The sequence below is a fragment of the Augochlora pura genome, chromosome 4 (assembly GCF_028453695.1).
Source record: "Augochlora pura isolate Apur16 chromosome 4, APUR_v2.2.1, whole genome shotgun sequence".
NCBI classification, from domain to species: domain Eukaryota; kingdom Metazoa; phylum Arthropoda; class Insecta; order Hymenoptera; family Halictidae; genus Augochlora; species Augochlora pura.
This window is the reverse complement of record NC_135775.1, coordinates 23,518,196-23,542,374: the sequence shown is the minus strand read 5'-3', so window position 1 is coordinate 23,542,374 and position 24,179 is coordinate 23,518,196. Positions and strand designations below refer to the sequence as shown.

Genomic DNA, 24,179 nt, shown 5'->3' with positions numbered 1-24,179 from the left:
TTCGAAAGTTCAAAATAAAATTGTCCTTGATATTAATTCTTTATTGCTCCTCTCGATGTTGGTGCTTTTTTTGTACTCCACATACAACCATGAAACAACTTTGGTATAAAACACTTAAGAACCATTGCATCACCTCGCATAAATTTTCATCAGTTTCTGCACCATAATTAAAATTAATATCACGAATACTACAACGCAGATGACAGTGAAGTGCAAAGCTTCGTACAATAATTTCGGCGAAAACACTGACCATACGAACAAATGTTGTCGTTGAATACTAATTATGATTGTATACGCGGTTAATGGTATTAATCTCCATGTAATGTACGTTCTACTTATTTGCATAACAATTTCACGTGGGCTAGAAAAGAAAAGCGACATTACAGAATTGCATTGTTGTCCCAAGTTGTAATAATTAATCGGACCTTTTTGGTTGAAACATCAACTTTTTATGTTCTCTTACCAGAGGATCCTTTTAAAATCATGAAATTTACTTACTCATATGAGTATTGCGATACAGTTTGATAAATGAGCAAAAGAAACGCCAAAACGGGCGCCGAATAAGTATTGATGATTATCAATGATCCATTAACGATTGGCATGTAGGATCGCATGCCAACGTAGCCAGCGGCCACATCAACAGTTGCTAAACTGTTCGAATTCCCCTGAAGAAGATTGTACTTTGTTAATTGAATTGCTGTTACTTCCACCAACGATATAGCTTCTTCGAGTTTACCTGATAAAAGTAAAACACGTTGCCTATCCACGCGTACACGAACGCGTTTATCTGTTGCTTGTTACTGTCTTGAACAATCCCGCGAATTATACCACTAAAAATTACTTGCAATGGCAGAAGAATCACATTATACGGTTGATGTATAACTGCTGCGACCATGACCCACAATCGTACAATGGAAAATAATGTGGTTCTTAAAAATATCGTTTGGTCAGATTGGATCGTTAACTTTGCGCGATAAACGTAAGTGAAAAAGTTAATTGACAGTAGTACCCAGAAAATTTGTACTTCGTATATTCCTCTGTAACACAGGAATTTTTGTTATAGCTTGACGAATGAATCGCACAGGTTCTTAATGGAAAAATGAAATTTACCTAGACTGAGGATACAATGGCAACTCGATAACGCTATTACTGCTCATGTGGCGTAAATAAATGCACACGCACATAATTGAGTTAATCATCAGTGATTGTAATTTGTACGTTTCGTCTTCTTGTGTAAAATCGAGCCATATTAAAAGTAGCAGCGCTGAGAAAATGTTTAAATATTTAGAAATATGTTTGTTAACAGTTATGCACAAATATATTATTTATTACCAGTGACAAGAATAATTGTCATGCCCAGTTTACTCTCTTGTTCTAGTAAGAATCCAGCTATGTCTGGGAGATGAGCATACTTATCTCCAGTACTATTTAATTTCCTAAGGATTCTATGTCCTATCAGTAACAATATAAGTTTTATGCAAGTTTGTGCATATAAATACTGTTTGTGATTCCTGTAACTACAAATTAGGAGTTAGCCCTTGCCTTATAATATCAGAATTCACTCCTTGCCTTATAATATCAGACAAGTAGAATAGGATGCAATGACCAGCCAAATGGAATAAGAATGCACGTGGTTTCTAGCAAGTAGAATGCGACACAATGGTCAGACAAGTACGAACTGCTTTGAACTCTTTGGACAAGTAGAAAAGTTACAGCGATCAGACAAGAAAATAGGATAAAATTATACGAAAAACGATAAAATGTTAAAGTAAATAGGCTTATTGAAATACTTAAAATTAGAAACATAAAAATCATAAGACAAAGAGTCAACATACTAATAAAATTGTCTTACAATCGTAGATGTGTGTAAAACTTTCCAGCAAAATCGTAAAGTAACAATGTAAGGAGTGATACCCAATGGAAATACCAAGTTTGATGTTCTTCCTCCACAAAACTACTGCCGCTAAGGCTTATGGCGTGTACAAGGCCGCCAAGAGGAAGCAAACACTTTCCCAGTACGTTCCCGGTATTCTAATTTTTAATTAAATATTTAGAAAATTTCGTAATACATAAACGTGTTCTGTGCTCTAATTTTCTTACCCTGAGCATGAAGAAGTTGACATAAATACCACCAGCGACTAAGCAACAATTGATAACTAAAATAATTACTATAAATAATACTATGATGATGCTGGTTAAATTTTTCGTTTGAAGTAGCGATATGCCATCGACGTTCCAAAAATAATTGACCACTACACAAACACTTATATTTAACAGAACTAGTAAAATGGTACTTTTAGAAGTACCCAATGTATAAATATTCTTCTTGAATAAAATACAAATTGTCTAAAAGAATTATCGATTATTCATATATACATAGTTTAAACGTATCTTTGTAAAATGATACAAGATTTTAATCCTTACATGACTCAAGAAAAGCGTGGCTATTATTATCGAATGAAAATCGTATTTTATCATACTATTTATGAGATGTTCTTTCATGCCTTTGAGTGCATACTTGTAAGAAGTTACAATATCATCTGTCATGTCATTTGGATGATCCTTAGTATGGAGCCATGCAGTATGAAGTTTTAGTGCTTCCTTGTATTTTTGATATGCATCTGTATGGATATAAAGCATCCTGTATTATTCAAGGAATTTGAAAAATTAATATAATTGCAACTAATTGACTCACATTCAGACTTGTAATCTGTCAATTGTTGAAAGTGACTGAACACTTGTTTTGCATTATAATAGAGCACATATAGTTTCTTTGATACAGGTAAGTCATACAAAGAATCCAGAAACACACTTCCCACATTGGAATGTGGTATTGGGACACCCAAAACGGTGGACAATGTGGATGCTATATCTATTTGTGTTATTTCGGTGAAATGATTATCGTGTTGCATGCATTTGCCACCAATTGCAATGAAAGGTACAACTGTTTCTGATATTGTTGAGCCACCGTGACCACCAGAATCTTTCATTCCATGATCCCCACAGATAATAAACAGAGAAGAATCATTATTTTGATTCTGAAGATAACAAATTCATACTACTTTTATAAATATGGAAAATGGATTACAGCTTATTTCCTCTTTTTAATCATACTTGTTCTAATTTGCATTTAAAACAGTACTGGATAAAAATTGCTACACATACCCATTGTCGGACCTTTGATTGAATTTTTGCTATTATTGTATCCATTTCTTTAAGCTTTGTTGTAACGAGTGGACTAAATGGCCCATGAACATGACCAATATGATCAAGACCCAGATAATGGAGAATCATTATTGACCAATCAGTCTTACTGTTCAATTCTTTACGTAAATGCCTAGTTACATTGTAGTCAACCTAAATTTTTAATCTCCATTGAATTACACTGTATATACCAATGGGATAAAAATGTTGGATCACAATACCTCTGTAAAATCTGTTACAACAAATGATGTAGTACCCTCATAGCGTTTAAATGCTGAGGGGAACAATGAAAGCCAAGTCTCATCCCCATAAAATACTGATTCATAGCCGTGGGTTTTTGCTTGGAACAATACATTATCACCAGCAACTGGTTTACTTCCAAAATTTAAAACCACATCAATAAAACTGGGAACTATACCAGTTGTGATTGCCTACGTGACAGAAAACAAGAGTTGCTGCATCTTAAAAATATTTAAAAAGTGGTTTCATCTAAAATATGGCACCTTGATTCGTGGCATTGTAACAGTCGGTAAATGCACTTTGGTTTGAAACAAACATGCTGAAGAATTTGCTATAAGACTGCTTGTTATAGGCATAGCCACTTTTCCAACGGATCCTGTTATGAAATCCCATCTCAAAGCATCAATGACCATTATGACCATTCTCTTTACCATAGGTTGGTATAGCGTATCTACTTTTACTCTATAAGATTTATTTGGCATGGTTAAAATAATCATTCAATAAAAGTTCTTTACTTTATTATGTATGCCTCTCTGTAGTAATCCCATAGCTTACCTCACATTTTCTACAAATTTTGGAATGTCATTATCAGTTGCTATAGTATTACTATAGTTTGTTAAAGGAAAAAATCCACTCAAAAATAATACAGTAGACAAAGGTCCAATAATAAGAATATAAAATAATACAACTATGCTTTTATCTGTTTCCTTATCTGTAATTAATAAAACGAAAATACATATTTATCTCTTACATTACTAAAAAATTATAAAAAGTAACAAATATTAAGAATATCTTCATTGACAAAAAAAAAACATTGCCGCACCTTTCATTTTTGTTTGAACTATTAGTCCGATTTATTTTAAATCACAGATATAATGACTGTAAGAATAACTATCATTTGATCTATCTACTAGGTTAAAATACGAATACACCAAAGAAATGATTACTTCTACATAGTAATAGTTTCGATATGCATTTCTTCTATGTACATAGTTACGAGGACGTTATAATTTGTATTGTTGCGATGCTATTCTGTCTTAATCCACAAAAAGATCTTTAAAAAACTTTGGATAGCACCAAACATTTCCATAACTTAAAAACATGATAAACAGAATGGTCGACCGCGCAGGCGGCAAAATCTAAAGTGTACGAAGCTAGAGATTAAAAATTATTTCATGTTACAACAATATTTTTAGTTCTACATAAATATATGTTCTTTATTTGTAGAATGGCAGAGGGAAGCATGATTGTATTATGTAATATATTCCCGTAATCGACAACCCCTATTCGCGGGGAAGCCCAATCGTCTTACAAGGGTTACCAACTCGGCGCGAATTTAATACGATTCCTTATAAGCAATTTTCGACTTATAAAAGATTGAATTTCTTTATTTTAAAAATATTCCAACGTTTTCATAATGTTATAAGAAATTTTTTCGGACCATTTGAAAGCATCATTTCGCGTAAGAAATAGCACACATTGGCAATTAGAATTCGCGGTGTATTTCCGCTGATAAAACGCGAACACAATCCGATCAATAAGTGGAAGCAGACTTTATTTTATCAAGTAGAATTCATTCAGTCAGTGGACACCCGCAACGACACATTATGTATCGGTAATCAGAATTTTCTACGAAGCACAGTTTCTTGCTTTTCACCTCTAAGTTGAACTACCGCATTGTTTGGCTCATTTAATATACCGTGAGTATGTTTAAATCGAGAATAACATCTTCCCCTCGCCAATCTTTTATTGTTTAATAGCGATTACTACTTTCCCCAGTTACAATTGTTACAAATATCATTCCCTTAATAAAACAAGATATTTGTTGCAAAAATGTTTAATGGTAAAAAGTTTGTAAAATAGTTGTTGCTAAGTGTTAATATAATAATTTTAGAAAGAAATGGCATCAATAGAAGAAAGTTGGGAAGAGGCAACTGGATCTTTAGATAGAGAAGTGTGTGATACATGGTTCACAAAATTGCAGGAGGTTTATTCAGAAGAAAAGCGTACCTATCATAATCTAGACTCTCTACGCGAGAAGTTAAATTGTTACTATGAGATCAAAGATAATTTAAAGAATCCTCAAGCTGTGCTTCTTGCCTTATTCTTTCAAAAGTGAGTACCTTCGCAAAATAATGCGAGCAACTAATATAAAGCACGTATTGATTCTGTTACAGCTTTGAATACGATCCCAAAGCTTTAGATGGTGAGAACAAGAATTTAGAGCATTTTAATACATTTGCAGACGAAGCTAGCATTGTAACTATTTCTTTAATTACACGATCAAGAATAACTTCTCTGATACAAGGATAATAATTTTGTATCTGTGCAGGGTGAAGAATTGAAAGAGGAAGCTAGTGAACTTCTCAAAGTAGCTGCAACGCATAGTACGGATGCTCATAAAATTGGAGGTGCCTTTGGTGGTGAAGATGCTCATTACTTTTTAGATTTGGATATGGCTGTGTTAGGATCTTCTCCAGAAAGCTATGCAGAATACAGGGAGAAGATACGAGGAGAATATTCTTTTCTGAGTGAGCCAATGTACACTGCTTTACGTTTGAAGGTAATATTGCTTGGTAACCAGAGTCTCTGGGAGAAAGCTAGAATCTCTTTACTCTTCTATATGTGCTTTTTAAAAAATAGGTGCTGCAGAATTTTGTGCAAATACCAAATATTTTTGCCTCAAAGGAATTTCGCGAGAAATATGAAGAACAAGCACGCCAAAACATACAAGCTGAGGTTGAATTGTTATCTTAGGAAAGTTAATGAATTTTCTGTATTGGAAAATGTATCTTTATAAATTTTGTGATGAGACATATTCATTATTTAATTATAAGAAAAGCTATGGTTCCGGTTGGCACAGAACACTTTTACTGTGTCTGTAGTATTTGATTTTTATGTAGACTAAAGTAGCACAAATGTATATTTTGAGTATTAGGTATTTAAAGTGATTTATGTCAAAGTACTAACAATGTATAGTATTATTAGACAGAACAAGATACATTCGTGTCTTACATTTAGCATTAAAACTGTCCAATTCATTTTATCACTAGTAATGATGCAGCAAAAATTCAATATGAAATAAACTAAAGCTCATGTTTCCTTTTAATGCTATATCTCAGGCATGAATGTATAATCCCTTGGATTTCTTATTGCATTGAAGATACGTTTAAATATTACCATTTTTTATATAATTATTACTTTATACATTTGCATTGAATATGAATCTACTGTAAATCAATTTATTTACATCTGTACTATTGGTTGCTTTTAATGAATGTTGCACATGTATAACATTTGTAACTGAAGCATTACCAAATTTATGCTAACTTGAACAAGACAAAAAGTTTCAAATATTGTTATATGGAAATAACTATTAATAATCTCAGGATTATACGTATAATTTCTATAATATAAAAGAATGCAGGCAGAATTGTCATTGTACCATATATACAATTTACTTTATTTAATTAATCAGATTAATATAAATGTTTAAGTATGTTATTATAAGAAACGAAAATATATAAATATTTAAGTGTTATTTAATACCTTGTGTACATAATTTTATACACTGATAAACAAATGTGTGGCTGGTGCAATCGAATATAAAAAATGATAATTACAACATTATCAGTTATTAAAAAATATGAATATTATTTCACGCTTGTAATTTACGCATATGCTTAAATACATGTAGAAAAACGTCTACATGTATAAAAAACGCAAGCTTATGTTTGCAAAAAACTGTTAGCATTGGCTATATAGTTTCTTTTAAGTGCAAACCTTTGCTTAACAATTACACTTACCTAATTTTGTTTAATTTCACATTAAATAAATGAACTGCAATACAATAAATGTTATAATAAATTAAGCTAACCTTTGCACGACGCCGGCTTCATACTTCATTGGCTTTCAGATTCATTTTTCGCTTCCACTGCAATACGAGTAAGCTTTTTATTTAATTAACAGACTATGACTCGCGGCTAACGAAGTAGTACAACATTACATTATTTAAACAATTTTTACATTCCTCTTGCGTACGATACATGTTACTACACTGTTAAAAGGCACAAATTTAAATGTGCGATCATCGTTCGATAATCGTAACTAGTTCGATATATTTTTTAATTCGATACTATTTGAATTTTGCATGCGCGCGCAATAAGCAATTCAAAAATTCAAACGACGCGCATCACTGTCTTTCAATAATTACGTACAAAAAGAGTGGATTTTCTTTGGAATAATTAGTAGAAATGGCCATATAGATATCGTGCAAATAAAATAGTATAAAATGTTTGAATAACTTAAGGTACAGATTAATATATACAGTTTATTAATGATCTGAGTTCCAAATTTGAATATTTAGAAATATTTTATTGATTTTTACTTTCTCTAGAATTATTGACCAATCAGTTTGATTTATTTCGGTTACCAAGCGACTCTTCTGCAAAACAGCTTCGCGCACCTGCCATTAATACAAGTATTTTTAATATAAATGTAACAATTATGAATTGTTGATCAAGAGTACTGTACGGAATATTAATTAATGAATATATTATGCCTCATCAATTAGAAACAAATGATAAATATCAGGACAATGAGATGGAGGTAAGGAAGATCATGTGTTATGTTATTGAAATACTGTTTAAACAGTTAGTAAAACTTTATTTTAATTTTTGGATTACCGCAGCCAGTAAAATATCAGAACACTTATCGTCTGGAAGCTTATAATCCTTTCAAAGTTGATCCAGTGGATAGAATCGTGAAGACAACAATGATTAATAAGCTCGAAGACATCTCTTACGATCCAGCGACCTGTCTGAAAGCATGCGAATCGGTTGCTGCAGACATTCGAAATAAAATTAAGAAAATCAAATTCGACAGGTAATTGTTACGTTTCAAACATAACTGATCGAATGTAACATTGTTATTTCTAGGTATAAAATAGTAGTAAGCGTGACTATCATAGAGAAACAAGGACAATCTATTCAAAGTTCCCTTGGATTTCTCTGGGACTCTGAGAAGGATAATTATTCTACATTCGTTTACGAAGCTCGAACGTTTCATGCTTACTGTTGTGTATTCGGCATTTATCACGACTAATCTAGTATTGCCATCATGAATTCATGATATGTTAATCACGTATTACAATTCTACCATGAAATCATGTAACGATCATTGTGATCATTTAAATTCTAATTCTTTATCTAATCCTGTAAATGTAAGATACGTCAAAGCAAAAGGAAATGCGTTCTTTCTACAAATTGTTATATAATTTAAACAGTTTTCCAGGTGTTTTCGATAACACGTGAACAGCATACTAAATTTACAGATAACATATGAGATAGATATGCATATACAGTTGCTGCATATATATGTAGCAACATTCAACAGGTTTGCGTACGCTGTTATTAAGCCATACGTGTTACTCCGCGATTTTCAATTTACCATATATTTTGTTTCCTATACCATCAAAACTGTGTAACGTATTGAAAGAAGACTTTGTTTAATTGACGCACTGTCAAAATTTCTGTTACGAAGGCACTACACGCGCCAACCAAGCTACGCTCTTGTGACGTTAACACCGAATAAATTACCATGCCTGTAACAATAATTACGTTAACACTGTCTTCAAACACCATTTAATTAACGTCGATGTTGAACGATGTAAATTAAAACGAATCCTTATTTTTCGAAGACAAATAGTACTCCACTTATGCAAAATAGAAATGTTTTTCATTAATTGTAATTAGACGGAGTTAGAACAGAAATTCATTTCAGCTTCTAAACATTTTAAAATGTTTGAAACGTATCATTAATTAATTATTCAAACCGCGAATCCCTTCTATTGTTCTCGCTATTTTATGTGTCGTTTATTTCTCTCAAATCCACAAGATACGCTGTCTATTAATAGCCATCGTACATGTTAAATAAATGTACAAAACCGGTAATTGTTTGTTTAACTATTCAAACATCGTTAACAGTTATAAATTAATGTTCGTTTAATCATCCGGATTTCAAGGATTCCCCCATGCGTATTACGTCTGGTAACCGGTTAACGAAAACTAATAATCATTGTTCGTCGGTGCCCGCCTAGCCACGCAGTGTGTGCTCGTTATAAATTATAATTTATGCTCGAAAATATTTCAGCCGTCTCTATTAATCATTAACGCCGGCGGCGACTCTCGAATGTACGCACACCCGCAAGTGTACCCCCGGTTTCTCTGTGTGTTTGTTCCTATAAAAGAGGTATGGCGAGCAGTCATTAACATTTTTATCTTTAAATCGAACGGGACACCGAGGCAGTCCAGCAAACAGTGTTCGATCATTCGTCTCCGTGGACGCGCGTGGGTAAGTCTGTATCTTATAATAAACATAATTGTTCCGATAAAATAATCACGTAGAAATTACATTCTCCGTTGAATCACCGCGCCTGCAACACGCGCGACGCATAATATATCAAATTGAACAACTTCGAACAATTCGCGACACTTTCGAATAAAAGTCAAATGATCCAACTGACGAATTCATTTATGCTTTTAGTAAAAAATTACGCTTTTCGAAAAAGGATTCAACGTCACGTTTAAAACATACGAAGCGTAGATTGCGGCAAGGTTATTCAGCGGTTTCGCAGCGGATTTATTTAGCAAGAGATTTCCGCCACCGCGGCTCGCATTTTCCTCATATCCCATGTTTTAATCGCAGCTACTTCACCGAGAAGAAGATAACAGCAGTCGATAGAGAAATGTTTGACACAACAGTGTTCGCAATACTGATCGTCCTCGTATCTGTCGGGGATCGATTCGTTTCGAGCGATCCTGGGAACGATTATTGCTACTCCGATGATCCGCAAGCGTACTTGCTGGCAGGCACCAAAACCGCTTATGAAATCTCGCACAATCTCATAAGGAACACGTCCGTGCCAAGTGAGCAATCACCGTCCCATACTTATTAGAGCAATTATAATCTACGCGTAATTTTCACCGTACGTTTTCATTGTAGACTGCGAACCGGTGCAGATTTGGATGTTGTTCAGACACGGTACACGCTACTCCGGGAAAAGCGAGATCAAACACATGAAGAAACTGTTGCCGAAACTGCAACGGAAGATCCTAAAAAATCACGAGGAACACGGAAGTGAGTAAAGTCTGGCGGCGCCGAGCATAATGGGCGGTTATGTCACGCGAAATTGGAATTGTAAAGGAGATCTCTTTTTTTACTGGTTCTCGGTATTCCCGGCGCTAAATAATTTTCCCGCTCGCTTGTAGGAGGCCGTTTATGCCGCGACGATCTTGAGAATCTGAAAGGCTGGGAAATAGATCCTAATCTGAGCGAGGACACGTCGAAGTACTTGACGAAGCAAGGCGAGATGGATTTGAAGTCGCTCGGAGCGCGGTTCAAGCAATATTTCCCGCAACTTTTGCAACCCGTTCCAGATTATCTGCCGTTGGATAGGTACAAGGTAAACTGATCATCCACGCTCGATTATTCTAATCGCGTATCAAGGATTGTACCGATTGTCGCGGCTATTTTTATGCAGTTCAGATCAACGGACATGCAGCGAACTGTGGCGAGCATGAAGTATTTCATCAAAGGAGCGTTCGGCAACGTGTCACTCAACAATACGGAAGTGGTGCCGCTGGAACAGGATACGTTGCTCAGGGTCTGAGAAAGAGAAATTAAAGTCGCCGGTTGGTGTCGTTCGTTTTATAACGTCGTGTATCGTTTGTCCGCAGCTTTACAAGATCTGCAAGCCTTGGGTGGCGCTGATGAAAAATAAGACGACCGACGCCGAGGTCAATAAATTCCTGAACGGATCCGAGTTTGGTCAGGTGACCCACGATGTTAGCCAGAGACTCGGCTTCAACGAGGATCTCCCATTCCGTGAGGTTTCCCTTAACGAGAATTTTCACACGATCGGTCGACGGTCCTGATTAATCGGTTCGCGTTTCGCAGAGTCCGTGCTCACGATGTACACTGCCTGCGTGTTCGAGAGAGCCTGGTCCGTTGGAAAGTTGTCTCCTTGGTGCGCAGCCTTCACGGAGGAGTCCCTAAAAGTGTTCGAGTACGAGGAGGACCTTCATTACTACACTCACAGCAGCTACGGGCAACCGATGAGTCCCAGGGTCGGCTGTCAACCGTTGCAGGACATGTTCCAGCATTTCTCGTCGGTTCTATGATCCAAGTTGTGCCTCTATCATCTCGAGGACACCGCTCGATAACGTCGCGCGAATGTTTCAGGAAACTGGAGAACCGTGACGCGAAGGATGAACAGCAGGGCGTGTTCTACTTCACTCACAGTTCCATGCTGCAGCTGTTCCTGACGACGTTGGGAGTCGCCGAGGACTCGACACCTTTGACAGCCTCGAATTACGAGGCCAAGCAGGACAGAAAATGGCGGACCTCCTATCTGGCTCCATTCGCCGCGAACCTCGCGGCTGTTTTCTACAGGTCTACATTTGCCATTTCTCAGACGAAATAACAAACGCCGGCTTGTATACTTTACGATAATTTGTCAATTCCAGATGCGATTCCGCGAACAAGGTTCGATTCTACCTGAACGAGAAACCCCTGGAGTTGGAAGGTTGCGAGCAAGGTGTCTGCGATTGGGAATTCCTGAAGAACAAGCTGAAGACACCAGGATTCAACTGCAATATAGATTTCTGCCAAGTCGGCGAGTAACAGACGGATCGATCTCGAGCCGTCGCACACGTTCCCTATTTCTTCCGTTTCATTTTTATATTTAGTATTTGACCAGTGTACTTACGTAGAGAATAAAACGCGCATACGTTGGAGAAAGGCGAAACTGTTTCACGGAGCTTGACCATTTTCACGGTCGAGTCCACTTAAAATCATTCGAACGCAAATTACGTGCGAAGTTCCAGTTAGGTGACAACAAAAACCGGCCGGCTTAAAGTGGTTACCGAGCACGTCAAGTGTGCCTTTGTCAGCGATTGTGACGAAGAAATTAAGGTGTCATAAAATGTCTGATTCATGTGTGCGCATGTTTGAAGGCAGCGACGCTCGACGGCCTTATATTACTGTCACATAAGCTGGCGTGATAAACGATGATCTTTATACGCCTAACATATTATAGTTTAACAACGTCACATGGAATTGATGCGGCAGTTAATATATAAATATTATCTCATGCGCCTAATTCGTTGCTAACTGTCGTCCGACCGAAATTAATTGATCGTTCAATCACGATGTGAACGCAGAAATCATTTCTGATTTATTTATGTACTCGGACTTGAATATACTGTTGTGGAGATATATTTATAGTTGTTAAATAATTCGAATCGTTGGGAATAGTTGGACAATGGTGGCGGGAATTAATTTATTAGGAATTGTTCGCGTTGCTCTGGCTTGATTCAATTTTATTGTGGCAGTGTTGATATTATTTCATTGCGAATTGTATGATGCCATTGCAGCGGTCTCTTCAATTGCAGGGAACAGTCGCATTATAGTCTTAACAGTGCACCGATTGCATAGAATGTTCAGGTGCGACGCATCGAAGCATGACGACCTTATGTCAGTGCCACCTGAACTTCCGTGACGAATGATTGCCGCGATCGGGGAGATATACTCGAAAATATTGTTGTAAATCCGAGCGTGACATTCTGAATTTTATTGGAGAATATATTTTATTAATTCTTGCAGACTTTAATTTTACAAGTGAAGTTAAAGAAATTTCGACAACGAGCGGTGCATTGAAATAAAAATATAATATTCAATTTAATTTGAATCTAAACTTTGACGATTTTGGAAAGATGTTAGTGTTTCGCATAAAATGCAAATACATTTTATAATGCACCGATAAATATTAATAATTATTTTAAAATCTACATAGAACGATTTATGAAATTATAGAAATATTGAACATTTTAATGGCTTCTACAAATGCTATTTTTAAAAAATAATTCCGTATCCAGTAATAATTGCAAGGTATGCACGAAGGCTTCAGAAGGTGTGGAAGAATTCCATAACAAGAGCAGCATAGCAATTCCCTTGCAATAGAGGAAGGATGGATGATTGCAACTGCTTACGTCATAGAACAAAAATCACAGTGACGAGTTGCTGGATTTAACGGGACATTTTAGTGCCGTCTTAAATAATTGATTAGGTAACACTGAAGATGATCACCGCGATTTGAATATGCCAATCGTTCTATGTTGCTGCGTATATTTGAAAAATTCACGACCACTTTTACCGATCCACCCACGCATTTCTAATTGTCTTGGATATTTCCAATTTATAGTACAAAACCATACAAAAATTTCAGTTTCAGCAGCAATGACACCAGGAGAACCCCAAAAATATAACTATTTTAATTATTATTATTAAATTTAAATTTTACTTTTAATCTTATAAATCCTATGACAATCGCAGCGTTTAATTAAAAAAACTTATTCCTTTATCGAATACGATTTTGGCAAAATTCCTTTCACGATTTCGAAGACTCTACAATTCTATAAAATTCGTGAAAATATCGAGCGGATAAAGATTCCTTCGATTTTCACGTCCCTGAAAAAAATGAAGAAAATTTTCGATCCCGACGAACCCACTCCGGCCATCGACGGGGGGGTTGAAACGTCGGCGACCTTCGGCAAAATCTGGCCGATGATCTCGGTTCGCGTTGGCTGGGCGAAACGTTTTCTTTCCGCGTTATCATAATCGGGTCGCGTGTTTTTCGTCGTTGAACAAAAGAATAGGTGTCCCTAACGACCGGTTCGAACGCAACACACACACACACACAGGAGAGAGGGGAGGGTCCTGTTTCCACCTACCCCCATTATCGATCGATGCTCGAGGTAACGAACCTTCGCAATTTTATGGAACTCACGAAACACCGTGCGGTACCAGGAAAGGATCAAAGGCCGCGCAATCCGTAATACACTATTCAGGGGGGACTCTATCGTCGGGACTATATGACTTTTCCACACAGTATACGCTGCGAACCAGCGAAGCTCGTCGACCTTACGGCAGTGCCACACAAGCTGCCGCCTCGAAAGGTGGTCGCGATCGGCATACAGACGAGAGAGGACAGTACGCTCTGTGTAGCTTCGCGTTCATTTCACGGTTCACTCGGATCCGCGACGGTGTCTAAACGCGTGTGTCGCAGAACGCCGAATTCTCTTCTTGGACTCCATCGCCCGAGATCCTATATACGTACACACCTGTTCGCCGGACAGTGAACTCTCGAAAAACCCGTTCGCGCGCCACTCGAATGTCCACCGCGGAAAAATACGATCGGTAACCTGCTACCGGTCCCCGGCGACAATTCACGCGGCTTTTCCAGTCGTTGGATCATGTAATATATCGAAAGGGGGACACCTCTCTATCGCTCGCTATTCGACGGCCGTGATCGAGTGCTCGTGGAAGATTTTCCGTGGATCGTCGCGCGAAGGAAAAAAGTGAAAAGTTAATTGCTCCGACAAGCGGGCGCACACACACACACACACTCTCTCTCTTTTCAGAGGCTTCTGTTTCCAGGACGCGGCGCAACAAGCCGAAACAGGGCGTGAAGATAAATACCGGGCATCGTAATTGCGGTAATTCTTCAATGGAAATTCATTTTTAACCGACCAGATCGCCGCCTTCGACGGCCTCCTCGCGGATATTAATCGACAATTAGACGAACGCGGTTCGCGATTATTTCTCATCGAAGAAATATGGGTCCTCTAAATAACGCATGCTTATTTTTTGTGTAAAAATTATAACAAAATTCAGGAAACATCGGCGAGAAGTAAATCGCGAAATTATGGCGTCTATATATTTTAAAACGAACAACGCTGCCGTATTTTCGGCGAAGGAGTAGTGTCTTCGTCGGTCTCAAAATGGCCTCCAGGTTAATCGCACGGCACCGCGAACTGTGTCGCGTTAATATTTGATTCCGAATCGGTGTGATCCATACGAGGTATTACAATATCGACGAGCATCGTCGCCGATCCGTTAAGACCGGGCCCGCGCGCTCGGTTCGTCGCATCGGAATTTCCGAAGAAACAATGTTAACGAACGAGCGTTCGTCAACGGGGAGGCGGCGACGGTTTGAGGCAGGTCGGAACGGTCCCGGTTCGAAAGGGGGAGCATTGTCGCAATAAAAGCCGTTTTCATTCAACTTTTTCTCTTTTTTTTTTTTCGTCGATCGAGCCACGATTACGCGTTCGGGAGGAATTTCATTTGAATAAATAAACCGTCCGGCGAATAATTAAAACCCGTTGAATTGCCGGACGGCAGGGATCGCCGAGCGTGACGTCGCCGTCCTACTTGTGTTCTCAATTATCAAGTACAGATTACCGTACGGCCGTTCTTTATTGCGCGATAGTAGATTGTTCTGTTCTTCCCCGTGACACGGGAGATGATTCATTACGGCAACGCCGGGGTAAACAGAAAACAGAGTCCCATTAAGCTGATGGCGATGTCGAAGGGAACGCGAGACGCCGCGCCCGCCCGTTCGAAATGCCTCGATTTTCTCGGATATATAACGCGAGCGTGGTCCGATGGTGGTATCGATCGTTGCGAACGAACGATGGACGCGGTCGTCGACGGAAGATCGTTCGCGCGATCCTTTTTATTGGCCCGGTGGGGAAACGCGGACCGTAAAATCCGTCGAGCGTTCGCGGTAAAATCAGATCGCTATCCAAGTTTACACGGCAGTCGTCACTTGCGGACACGGGGCATTAACAATAAGTAGGCCAAGTAGACTTATTAGACTCGGAGAAGGTTTTGCTAATCGAGCAACTGCCCATTACGCTATCCACGGCGATACTTGCTCGCCGGATTGTTCTTTACCAACCGCGCTCGGTCCGCCTTCGCGACGAATTGACTGCTCCGCGAATTTCAGTCTCGTCGCTCGGGCAATTAGCGCGATTATTTATACCTCCACGCTTTCGTACACTTCGCCGAAAAATAACGACGGTTTCTCTTTTTTCAACGGCCGTCGCGGTTGCGAAAAAAAATTCTCTACATCGCAAGGATTCGATGGTATTATTTGAGTTTTTTTAAGACAAAAATCTACAAGGTATTTATAGCAAATTGTAATAAGCTATTAAATTAATACCGATTTTTAATTCGTTAGAAGTTCTTGTTGTCTCGATTAGCGCATTTCCTCGCCATTTCTTTCAGTCACGAGAGCTAGTTTAACAGATAATATTCTAAAATAATCCTCGTTTGCAAACGACTGGGGATTAACGTTTTATGGCGCGCAGAATCTGACGATTTCCCTCGGGATTATTTTCGAAAAGATATTCCACATCGGCCGCCATTATTCAGGAATCCTATTCTGACGATCATACGGATCGTAAAGCACCCGTTCCCCCCCTTTTAAAGAAGTCTTAAAAGGAAGAACCATAAAAATTTCTCCGCAGCAAATACTTTTACAAACCAGTCACCGTGTCCAACAAAACATATTTTTGCAAATAATAAAGTAACGTTTTCGGTGTCGTATTTCACGGTGAAATCTTAAAAGCGTTCTCCAAAGAGAAAACGCTCTAACAGAGATAAATTCGTTCTAACCGGTGCCAGCCGGCGACGGGTGTTAATTTCTCAGGCTCGAATTTGCGGTTTTAGCAGGAGTCACGTAAACTTTTAGCAGAAGTCACGTAAACTATTAGCAAGCGTCGCGAGGCGTTCGGGCACCCCCCCACCCCCGATAAGAGGCAGGCGAACGTCGCCGTAGAATTCGGTCCGGTTGCGAACTTAATAATCGCGTCGCGAACTGTCTAGCTCCTCGCGCGGAACCTGTTTTTCTCGCGCACTATCCCGGGAATTATGCAAGCCGGTCCTGGCCTGTGCTCGTAATCCGGCCGGCGCGCACATCTCCGCACTTTCACGTTCGCTCGCATATTTCTCTCGTCTCTATCCTTAACCTTGGCGCACCGTAAACTGCACCAGCGCAGCGGCGCAGTAACCCGCGAACCGGCTCGCCGCGGTTCCACGGCGGCTCTCACCAATTTGTTTACAGGGAGCCGCGGTTCGCGCCGGCCACCGTGGTTCCAGTTCGCGGCCGGGTCACGGGATTGTTATTAACAATTTGATTGGTAAATTGCTCCCCCGGGGCATGTGCGACATCGGCGACGATGTTGTGACCGAAGGACGTGACATCATACCGGCTGCCCACATATCTCGGGATTTATCGATTACATAAGCCCGAAGGACGAAAGGATAATTTTCCTCTTTATCCTTCCACTCTTCTTTTTTTCCGTTCGTTCGTTCGTGTTTCTTTTTTTCTCTATCCGTTACGCTAAATGGATAAATATCCTTTCGCGGTTACATAAGACACGCGTTCGGCCGGTCGCGATTCGCGGCGCGGCGCGGCGCCGGGTGAAGGAGCATGTGACATCAGCGCAGGAAAATGTAGGTTTAACTTGACTGTGCAGCCGGGTTTTAGAGAGCGGGAAAGAGACGAGGCTGCAGCGCGCTTTATGCGATCGTAAAATTCTATGGGCCGCGAGAGTTTGCGCGACGGCTACCAGTAAAACCGGATCGTTCTTTCGGAAAGAAAAATGCGACGTCGATGCACCGGCCTGTCGGCGGAAAGCTCCGCTCGATTTTTAATAAATCTCTCTCTCTCTCTCTCTATCCTTTTATCTCTCTATGTCTTTTTCCGTTTACAGCGTTTCAGACACGCAACGATGACTATCAAAATGAACCTGTCCCTGTCCCTGTTCCTGCTGGTCGTTCTGGCGAATCTCGCGTACACCCGCGACTCCGACTACTGTTTCGCCGAGGAGAACGACCCGTACCTGTACATGGCCACCAAAACAGCCTACCACTTCGTCCACGCCGGCAAAACCCGCTTCCAAGACGTACCAAGTAAGTAAATAAATAGTTTGCCACGGAAATAGTCGGACACCGGTGCCGAATTCCGCTTCATCGAATCGGTCGTTCGCGAAACAGTCGCGTTCGATGCTCTTTTTCCATGGAAATGCTGTTCGCTGTTCTCTGGAAACTCGTATCGTTGCGATCGATATTTCTCGATCGTTATTATTGCCATCGTGTTAAAAAATGATCAAAGACAATGCTACTAACACACGTTGACACTCCGCTGATCGGTCAGGAGTCAACTTGTGTTGTTAACCGTCGTAAAACACCGGCCAACGACGCGTTGATAAATGCTCGCGCATATCAACGAAATGCTAATATAAATGACATGTTTCCAAGTCGCGCCGCAAGAACTGTCGAATGATCGATGGGCTGAGAACGATTGCGAATCAGTGAAATAATGATGATAGAATAAGCGACAAGTGGAACATAAATTAGCGGAGATTAAAAGAACTCGATTGGAAGAAAATTTAAATGATGTTACTGCTTAATTTAATCTGCTTTTTATTCATGAGTCATGCGTCGAGCGACGAGTAATTAGAACAATTTCGCACGGTTTCGCAATCGATCGTGGCGCAAGTGTAAGATCGATTTACTGTCCGAGTTGTTGGACCAGCCTTCCGAAGATCCACGATACTGAACTGCAATTCCATCCGTAGATTGCGAAGCGGAGCAGGTTTGGGTGCTGGCTACGCATGGGACACGGTGCGCGTCGAGGTCGGAGATCAGCGAGATGCTTTCGTTAACGGAAGTGCAGAGCCAGATAATCAACAATCACGAGTCCCGCGGCAGTGAGTATAAATCTCCTCTGTTCCCTGGTTCGAGGAATCGCGGTATAGCCTCTGAGAAGCTCGGCGAACGTTCAACCCGGCGAATGGTTAAGCCGGCGAACGTTTGACCAGCTGCGAGACCAGGTCGTTGCTGATAATTTATTCGCGGTCTCGTTCGAACCGGGTGACATCGTTCCGACAGTTCCCAGTCTAAAGAACAACGGAGGGGAAAGTTCTGTTCCGTTGAACGTGGCGCGGCGCGGGTAGACCAGAGAGACCGCAAGCTAATTCAGGTCATTGACACTTTTTCGTATCGATCTTTCGCCGCCGCGTCGTTTCGCGTGTTGATCAATACACGCTCCGCCGTTCACGGGTACCGTGTACCTTAGATTTATCGATTCCGTGAACTTACCTTTCGAAATTGGAACGAGCCTTCTGGTGTCACACTTTCCGCGGGGTAGTTCTCGCCGTGTGTGCGTGTGCACGATGCGCGACGTGTCCATAGTAACCCGACCGCTAGACACCGAGCACGAAATTAGCTGCATCGGCAGGCTGCACGAGAAAGTTGAAAATCACACCGATGAGAGACGATCGTTCGATGATCTCATCGCACGATGCTGAGTAATAATAAATACAGAATAATAAAATTATTAAAATTGAAGGGTGCAGAATTTCTTAAGGGTAGATTTTTAGTAGTAACTTCTTTTATTCGATAGACTTTCGAATCGCATGATGTCTATGATGAAGAGTTAAATGACTCATCCTGTATATAAATTGCCAGGAGACTGATAGAAAAAAAAACTGTCACTTGTCACGATAAATTCGTAACTGGCCCCACTGTAGCAATAAACGATCAAGCTATAATCGATCGTGCAAATTGTTTTCGCGAACGCGGGTACCGCAGCGGTGTTATCTAGCTGCTACCAGAACGAGTTGTCGCCGCCATAACTGATTGAATAAATAGTTTTTATCGGGACAGCGGGATCGGTAGCAAAATTGGATCCAGCTGGCACCGGAACGTGCTCGCGGACAATTTAATTGACCGGTCGAACGGTTTTCATCGGGACGCGGAACTTAATTGCAGCGAGCGCCGGTTTCGCACACGCAGCCGATCCGTCCGATCGCGTCCGTACAGATGTTTCGCAATTGGTCGTGTCGCGTCCATCGTGATTTTGCGTTCGCAGACGGCCACTTGTGCGAACGGGACCTGGAGAACTTGAAAAGATGGAAGCCGAACGATTACCTCATGGTGGAGAGGGCGGAAGTTTTGACACCGCAGGGCGTCGAGGACATGAAGCTGCTCGCGGGACGATTGCAAAGCAACTACCCTCACCTTTTGCAACCGGAAAACGTCGAGACGGACAATTACTTGGTATTCGATCGGATCTAATCGCGAAACGAAACCCGGCGTTCTGACCGGCCGTTGTTTTCTCTGTTCGAAGTTCAAAACCGCGGAGGGCCGCGCCAGCATGGACCAGTTCGTCAAGGGACTGTTCGGCGAGGGCGCAACGTTGCTCGGCGAAGAGCTTCCTGTAAACGACACGCTGCTGACCGTAAGTAATTGAGATCGTTAGAGACGATAATATACGTCTGCCAATTCGCCGCGGAACGTCGCTCGGAAAAATTCCACGCTGACTTTCCTCTCCCAGGCTTATAGAACCTGCAACGTGTGGAACAACGAGTTCAACAACGTCTCCACCGAGGAGGTCAGCAAATTTGAAGAGGAGCCGCAGTTCCAGAGCCTCATACAGAACGTCAGCAGGCGTCTTGGCTTCCTCTACCATATCCCGAAACGTGAGCGCCGTACATGCCGCTGCAAATAATCGTTGCGCAACGAGGAATGTCAACACTTTGCCCGGCGATGGTTATTGAACTTTTTAAGTGACTCTGGTCAGGGAACGCGACGAATTCCTCGGTGACGAGGCTCGATCGTTCCTCATTGGAGCGTTCGGAAAACAATTCGTTCGCGACTGTCTAAAAACGATTAAAAAATTTAAAGAAACTATTTTGAATTAATACGGCTAATTTTTATATAATAATAGTTTATAGGTTTATTGGAAAATCGTAGATGAATCTTCGCAAAGTGTCGACGTTCGTTCCATAGTTGCAGCAGGAATTTTTATTCCACGGACGATCCATAAAATTAGCAGATCGCGCAAAGAGTGAAAACTGTACGATTTATCGGCAGCAGTTAAAATCGCAATTTCGCCGATCGGCATAAAAATTCCGCGCTGCGCAACGGCTTAACGAATTTCCGATGGCGTGTGCCGACGCCTCGGACGCTCGTACAGTTTCTATCAGGCCGCCGCCGCCGGTTTTCTAATATCCGCGCGAGTTTTGCAGGAACGATCCTAACGATGTACGACATGTGCCGTTACGAAAAGTCTTGGACGGTGACGCAACTATCGCCGTGGTGTGCCGTTTTCAACAAAGAGGAGCTCCGCGTGCTGGAGTATCGCGAGGATCTCTACTACTATTACAAAGCCGGATATGGACGTGAAATCAATGCGCACTTAGGATGTACGCTTTTGCAAGACATGATGAATCACTTTTGGTAATTTCGTTAAAGCCTTTCTAAAGCGCGCCCTTTGGCTGGCGGACCTCGTTCCGATCTCCTAGTTGCGCAACCAGATATGTCGCGACGCGAGCGCGCGTACCTTTCCGAACGATGATTCGGCCTCGAGCATCCACCTTGTCCGTCTTTCGCGAGGACTCGCGTCGCTCCGAGATACGTTCGACATCCTAGTTGCGTTACTATGCCGCACAGGATGCGCCGGTTGCCTCACCACCCCAGCGGCAGCGCTTGCAACCTTTGCCGTTTAACGATGCTTGCGGATTTCCTTTCAGGAAAGTGGAGAAAGACACGGAATCGCTGGAGCCTAAGGGCGTGTTCTACTTCTCCGACATCATAAGTCTGCAGAATCTGCTCGCCACGCTGAACATAAACAAAGACCAATCGAAACTGACGGCCTACAACTACGACAGCATGGCGAAACGTCAATGGCGGACCTCCTTCATTTCGCCCTTCGCCGCGAACCTCGTCGCGGTGTTTTACAAGTGAGCTTTAAGAAGACTATACTTTCGCATTAAATTATCAAACTGCGGATCTCTATGCGGCATAAAAGTTGCCTGCAACAATAGCGAGAGACAGGAGGCAGGAACAAATTTCTCCTCCAGCTATAATCATTTTAATCTTTTTCCACTAATTTACATCATACTCATTTCTGTCATAAAAATCCGCAGTCTATTAATTACTTCGATAATACTTTTCTAAATACGCGAGAATGTTTAAAAATGCTTCGAAATAATTAACGCGTCCAAATTGCGAATTCTAAAATTGCAAGCTATCAAATTGCAGCTAGCAAAAAAGCTACCCATTCGAGCTGCAGAAAAATCTCCCACTTCGACAGTTAGAACGAAGCTACCCTTGTTAATATCTTCAGAAAAGTGTTCAATTCGTTTCGCGATCATTTTTGTAACCCGTCCTAATTATAGCCCCTTGCCTCAATGAAAGGGACCCGAACTTACGTCGACGATCACAATAGCTGTCCGCCGACTCCAGACAGAGATCGTACGCGGTCACCGTTGGTGGGGCGGACAGCTCTACCGACCGTCGGGCAGGTCTCGCGTTTCCAAATCTCCGGCGATAAAACGACGAATGAGTCATTGTCCCGAAACGGCCGGCGGAAGTTGTTTAAAATTCGCGAGCGTCTGGACGGGGAATAGACAACAGTTGGTCACAACAACGATCTATTTCTATTCGCAGATGCGACGACGCCAGTCGGCCAAACAGGGTCATGTTTTACTTGGCGGAGAAGCTAGTCATGCTGGACGGATGCGACGTCGGCCTGTGCGACTGGGAGTACTTCAAGCAGCGGTTCAACCCCGTGATCAACAAGTGCAACCTGAACGTATGCTGGAACGAGAGCGGCGTGGCCGTCTACGCGCCGAACGTTATCCTGATCCTATTTTCGTGCTTCTATCTAGTCTTCGTTAGAAAATAGAGATTAAAGTAAACCGCGCGCATACGTATACAGCGCACTCGATTACCGTATCGTTCCCGCGTCATCGGCGGGCAACCACGATAATCGAGCGGACGCGTTGACTGCCCGGCAAAATGTTACCAAAAAAAATCATCGCCAAAAAAAAAAATATCACCGCCGTTGAAATCCCGCTGATTAATTAACGATTAACGAGAGAGCAGCTTCCGTCGCGCCTGATTTAAACAAAGCGAAGCTAGCGCTCGCGCGAGCACGCCCCGAAAAAAAAAAGAACGGAGAATCTCGCGCACGAATCATCGCCGCCGCGGCAGTCATCGCGCGAAGCATCATCGCAACCATCCTTTTTCCGACGACGAGCAAATTCTGACGCCTCGCGATTGTTTCCGCTAGTGCTTTCGATACGCCAAAAAAAATGTATATTTAATATCTCCGAATCGTGTCCTGTCCACGACGACGAGCCGCGTCCGATAATTTATACACGCATCCCTCTCCCTTACCCCCCCCCCCCCTCCCCTCGTTGTCTACTACTATCATTTTCCCATTTGTTTATACCTCACGAATATACAAGTGTACTCGAGTAAGTTGTATAGTATTTATGCCATTCATCTTCTTCGAGAACGTCCGTCCGAGTCATTGGGTAGTCGCACAACTATATTATAGCAAGTGCACCGTCGCTACCGCACCGTCGTCGCTTTCCAATTGTTTCTCTTCTTCTTTTTCTCCTTTATTTTACCGTTCGACCCGTTTCGTTGTTTTTTTCGGAGCCGCTACGAATACCATATTATACTTGCAACTACACGGGACAACGTGTTATTTCTGTACGCTTGACGAATTCCGAAGTCCTTCGCACCGGGGCCTCCGTATATCTTGACTTCTGTTCATGTATGTATGTACTACGTGGCATTTAATTCTCAAATAAACTATTATGGAACACTATCGAGCGCGTTCGTTGCTGTTTGACTTTCCGCGACCTTGATTTTCCTTTCGAAAATGACTGGAGAACCTGCGACGCGACGAGGAAGGTTACCAGGGGGGTGAATTAATTTTTATCAGCGACATAAATTCTCCAACCGTGGAGACATAAGTCAGCGACGTAAATTCTCTGATTCAGTCGAGTTCATGATTCGAGTTGAATTAA

General features: G+C 41.2%; 5 protein-coding genes across 6 annotated transcripts; 4 read left to right on the top strand and 1 right to left on the bottom strand.

The window, feature by feature from the left end:
• Positions 1–20: 20 nt before the first annotated feature.
• Pig-g (phosphatidylinositol glycan anchor biosynthesis class G) lies at positions 21–4,542 on the bottom strand. Its single transcript, XM_078179967.1, has 14 exons — positions 4,268–4,542; positions 4,000–4,156; positions 3,708–3,906; positions 3,426–3,635; positions 3,166–3,357; positions 2,696–3,038; positions 2,425–2,621; positions 2,101–2,346; positions 1,853–2,031; positions 1,333–1,517; positions 1,111–1,264; positions 737–1,037; positions 499–665; positions 21–361 (listed from the first exon to the last, which is right to left on the bottom strand). Exons 1-14 carry the CDS (start codon positions 4,272–4,274, stop codon positions 130–132), a joined length of 2,769 nt encoding a protein of 922 aa, XP_078036093.1. The 5' UTR covers positions 4,275–4,542; the 3' UTR covers positions 21–129.
• Positions 4,543–4,797: 255 nt separating this feature from the next.
• LOC144468667 (uncharacterized) lies at positions 4,798–7,285 on the top strand. Its single transcript, XM_078178289.1, has 5 exons — positions 4,798–5,144; positions 5,339–5,559; positions 5,622–5,703; positions 5,777–6,007; positions 6,088–7,285. Exons 2-5 carry the CDS (start codon positions 5,345–5,347, stop codon positions 6,199–6,201), a joined length of 642 nt encoding a protein of 213 aa, XP_078034415.1. The 5' UTR covers positions 4,798–5,144; positions 5,339–5,344; the 3' UTR covers positions 6,202–7,285.
• Positions 7,286–7,914: 629 nt separating this feature from the next.
• Positions 7,915–9,505, top strand: LOC144469067 (dynein light chain Tctex-type 5). The gene is made up of 3 exons (XM_078178967.1): positions 7,915–8,052; positions 8,135–8,328; positions 8,382–9,505. The coding sequence occupies exons 1-3, from the start codon at positions 8,002–8,004 to the stop codon at positions 8,545–8,547; spliced, it is 411 nt and encodes a 136-aa protein (XP_078035093.1). The 5' UTR covers positions 7,915–8,001; the 3' UTR covers positions 8,548–9,505.
• A 150-nt stretch (positions 9,506–9,655) lies between these two features.
• LOC144469066 (multiple inositol polyphosphate phosphatase 1) lies at positions 9,656–13,108 on the top strand. Its single transcript, XM_078178966.1, has 9 exons — positions 9,656–9,795; positions 10,150–10,370; positions 10,447–10,581; positions 10,713–10,906; positions 10,985–11,107; positions 11,181–11,328; positions 11,401–11,611; positions 11,686–11,895; positions 11,970–13,108. Exons 2-9 carry the CDS (start codon positions 10,190–10,192, stop codon positions 12,124–12,126), a joined length of 1,359 nt encoding a protein of 452 aa, XP_078035092.1. The 5' UTR covers positions 9,656–9,795; positions 10,150–10,189; the 3' UTR covers positions 12,127–13,108.
• A 1,304-nt stretch (positions 13,109–14,412) lies between these two features.
• LOC144468984 (multiple inositol polyphosphate phosphatase 1) lies at positions 14,413–23,977 on the top strand. 2 transcript variants are annotated; one of them, XM_078178817.1, is made up of 9 exons: positions 14,413–14,999; positions 18,063–18,261; positions 18,930–19,061; positions 20,225–20,412; positions 20,483–20,593; positions 20,690–20,834; positions 21,384–21,594; positions 21,888–22,097; positions 22,807–23,977. In XM_078178817.1, exons 2-9 carry the CDS (start codon positions 18,081–18,083, stop codon positions 23,042–23,044), a joined length of 1,416 nt encoding a protein of 471 aa, XP_078034943.1. In that variant the 5' UTR covers positions 14,413–14,999; positions 18,063–18,080; the 3' UTR covers positions 23,045–23,977. The 2 variants fall into 2 exon arrangements, with proteins under 2 accessions (XP_078034943.1, XP_078034944.1); XM_078178818.1 differs by lacking the exon at positions 14,413–14,999 and adding an exon at positions 17,701–17,802.
• Positions 23,978–24,179: the final 202 nt, after the last annotated feature.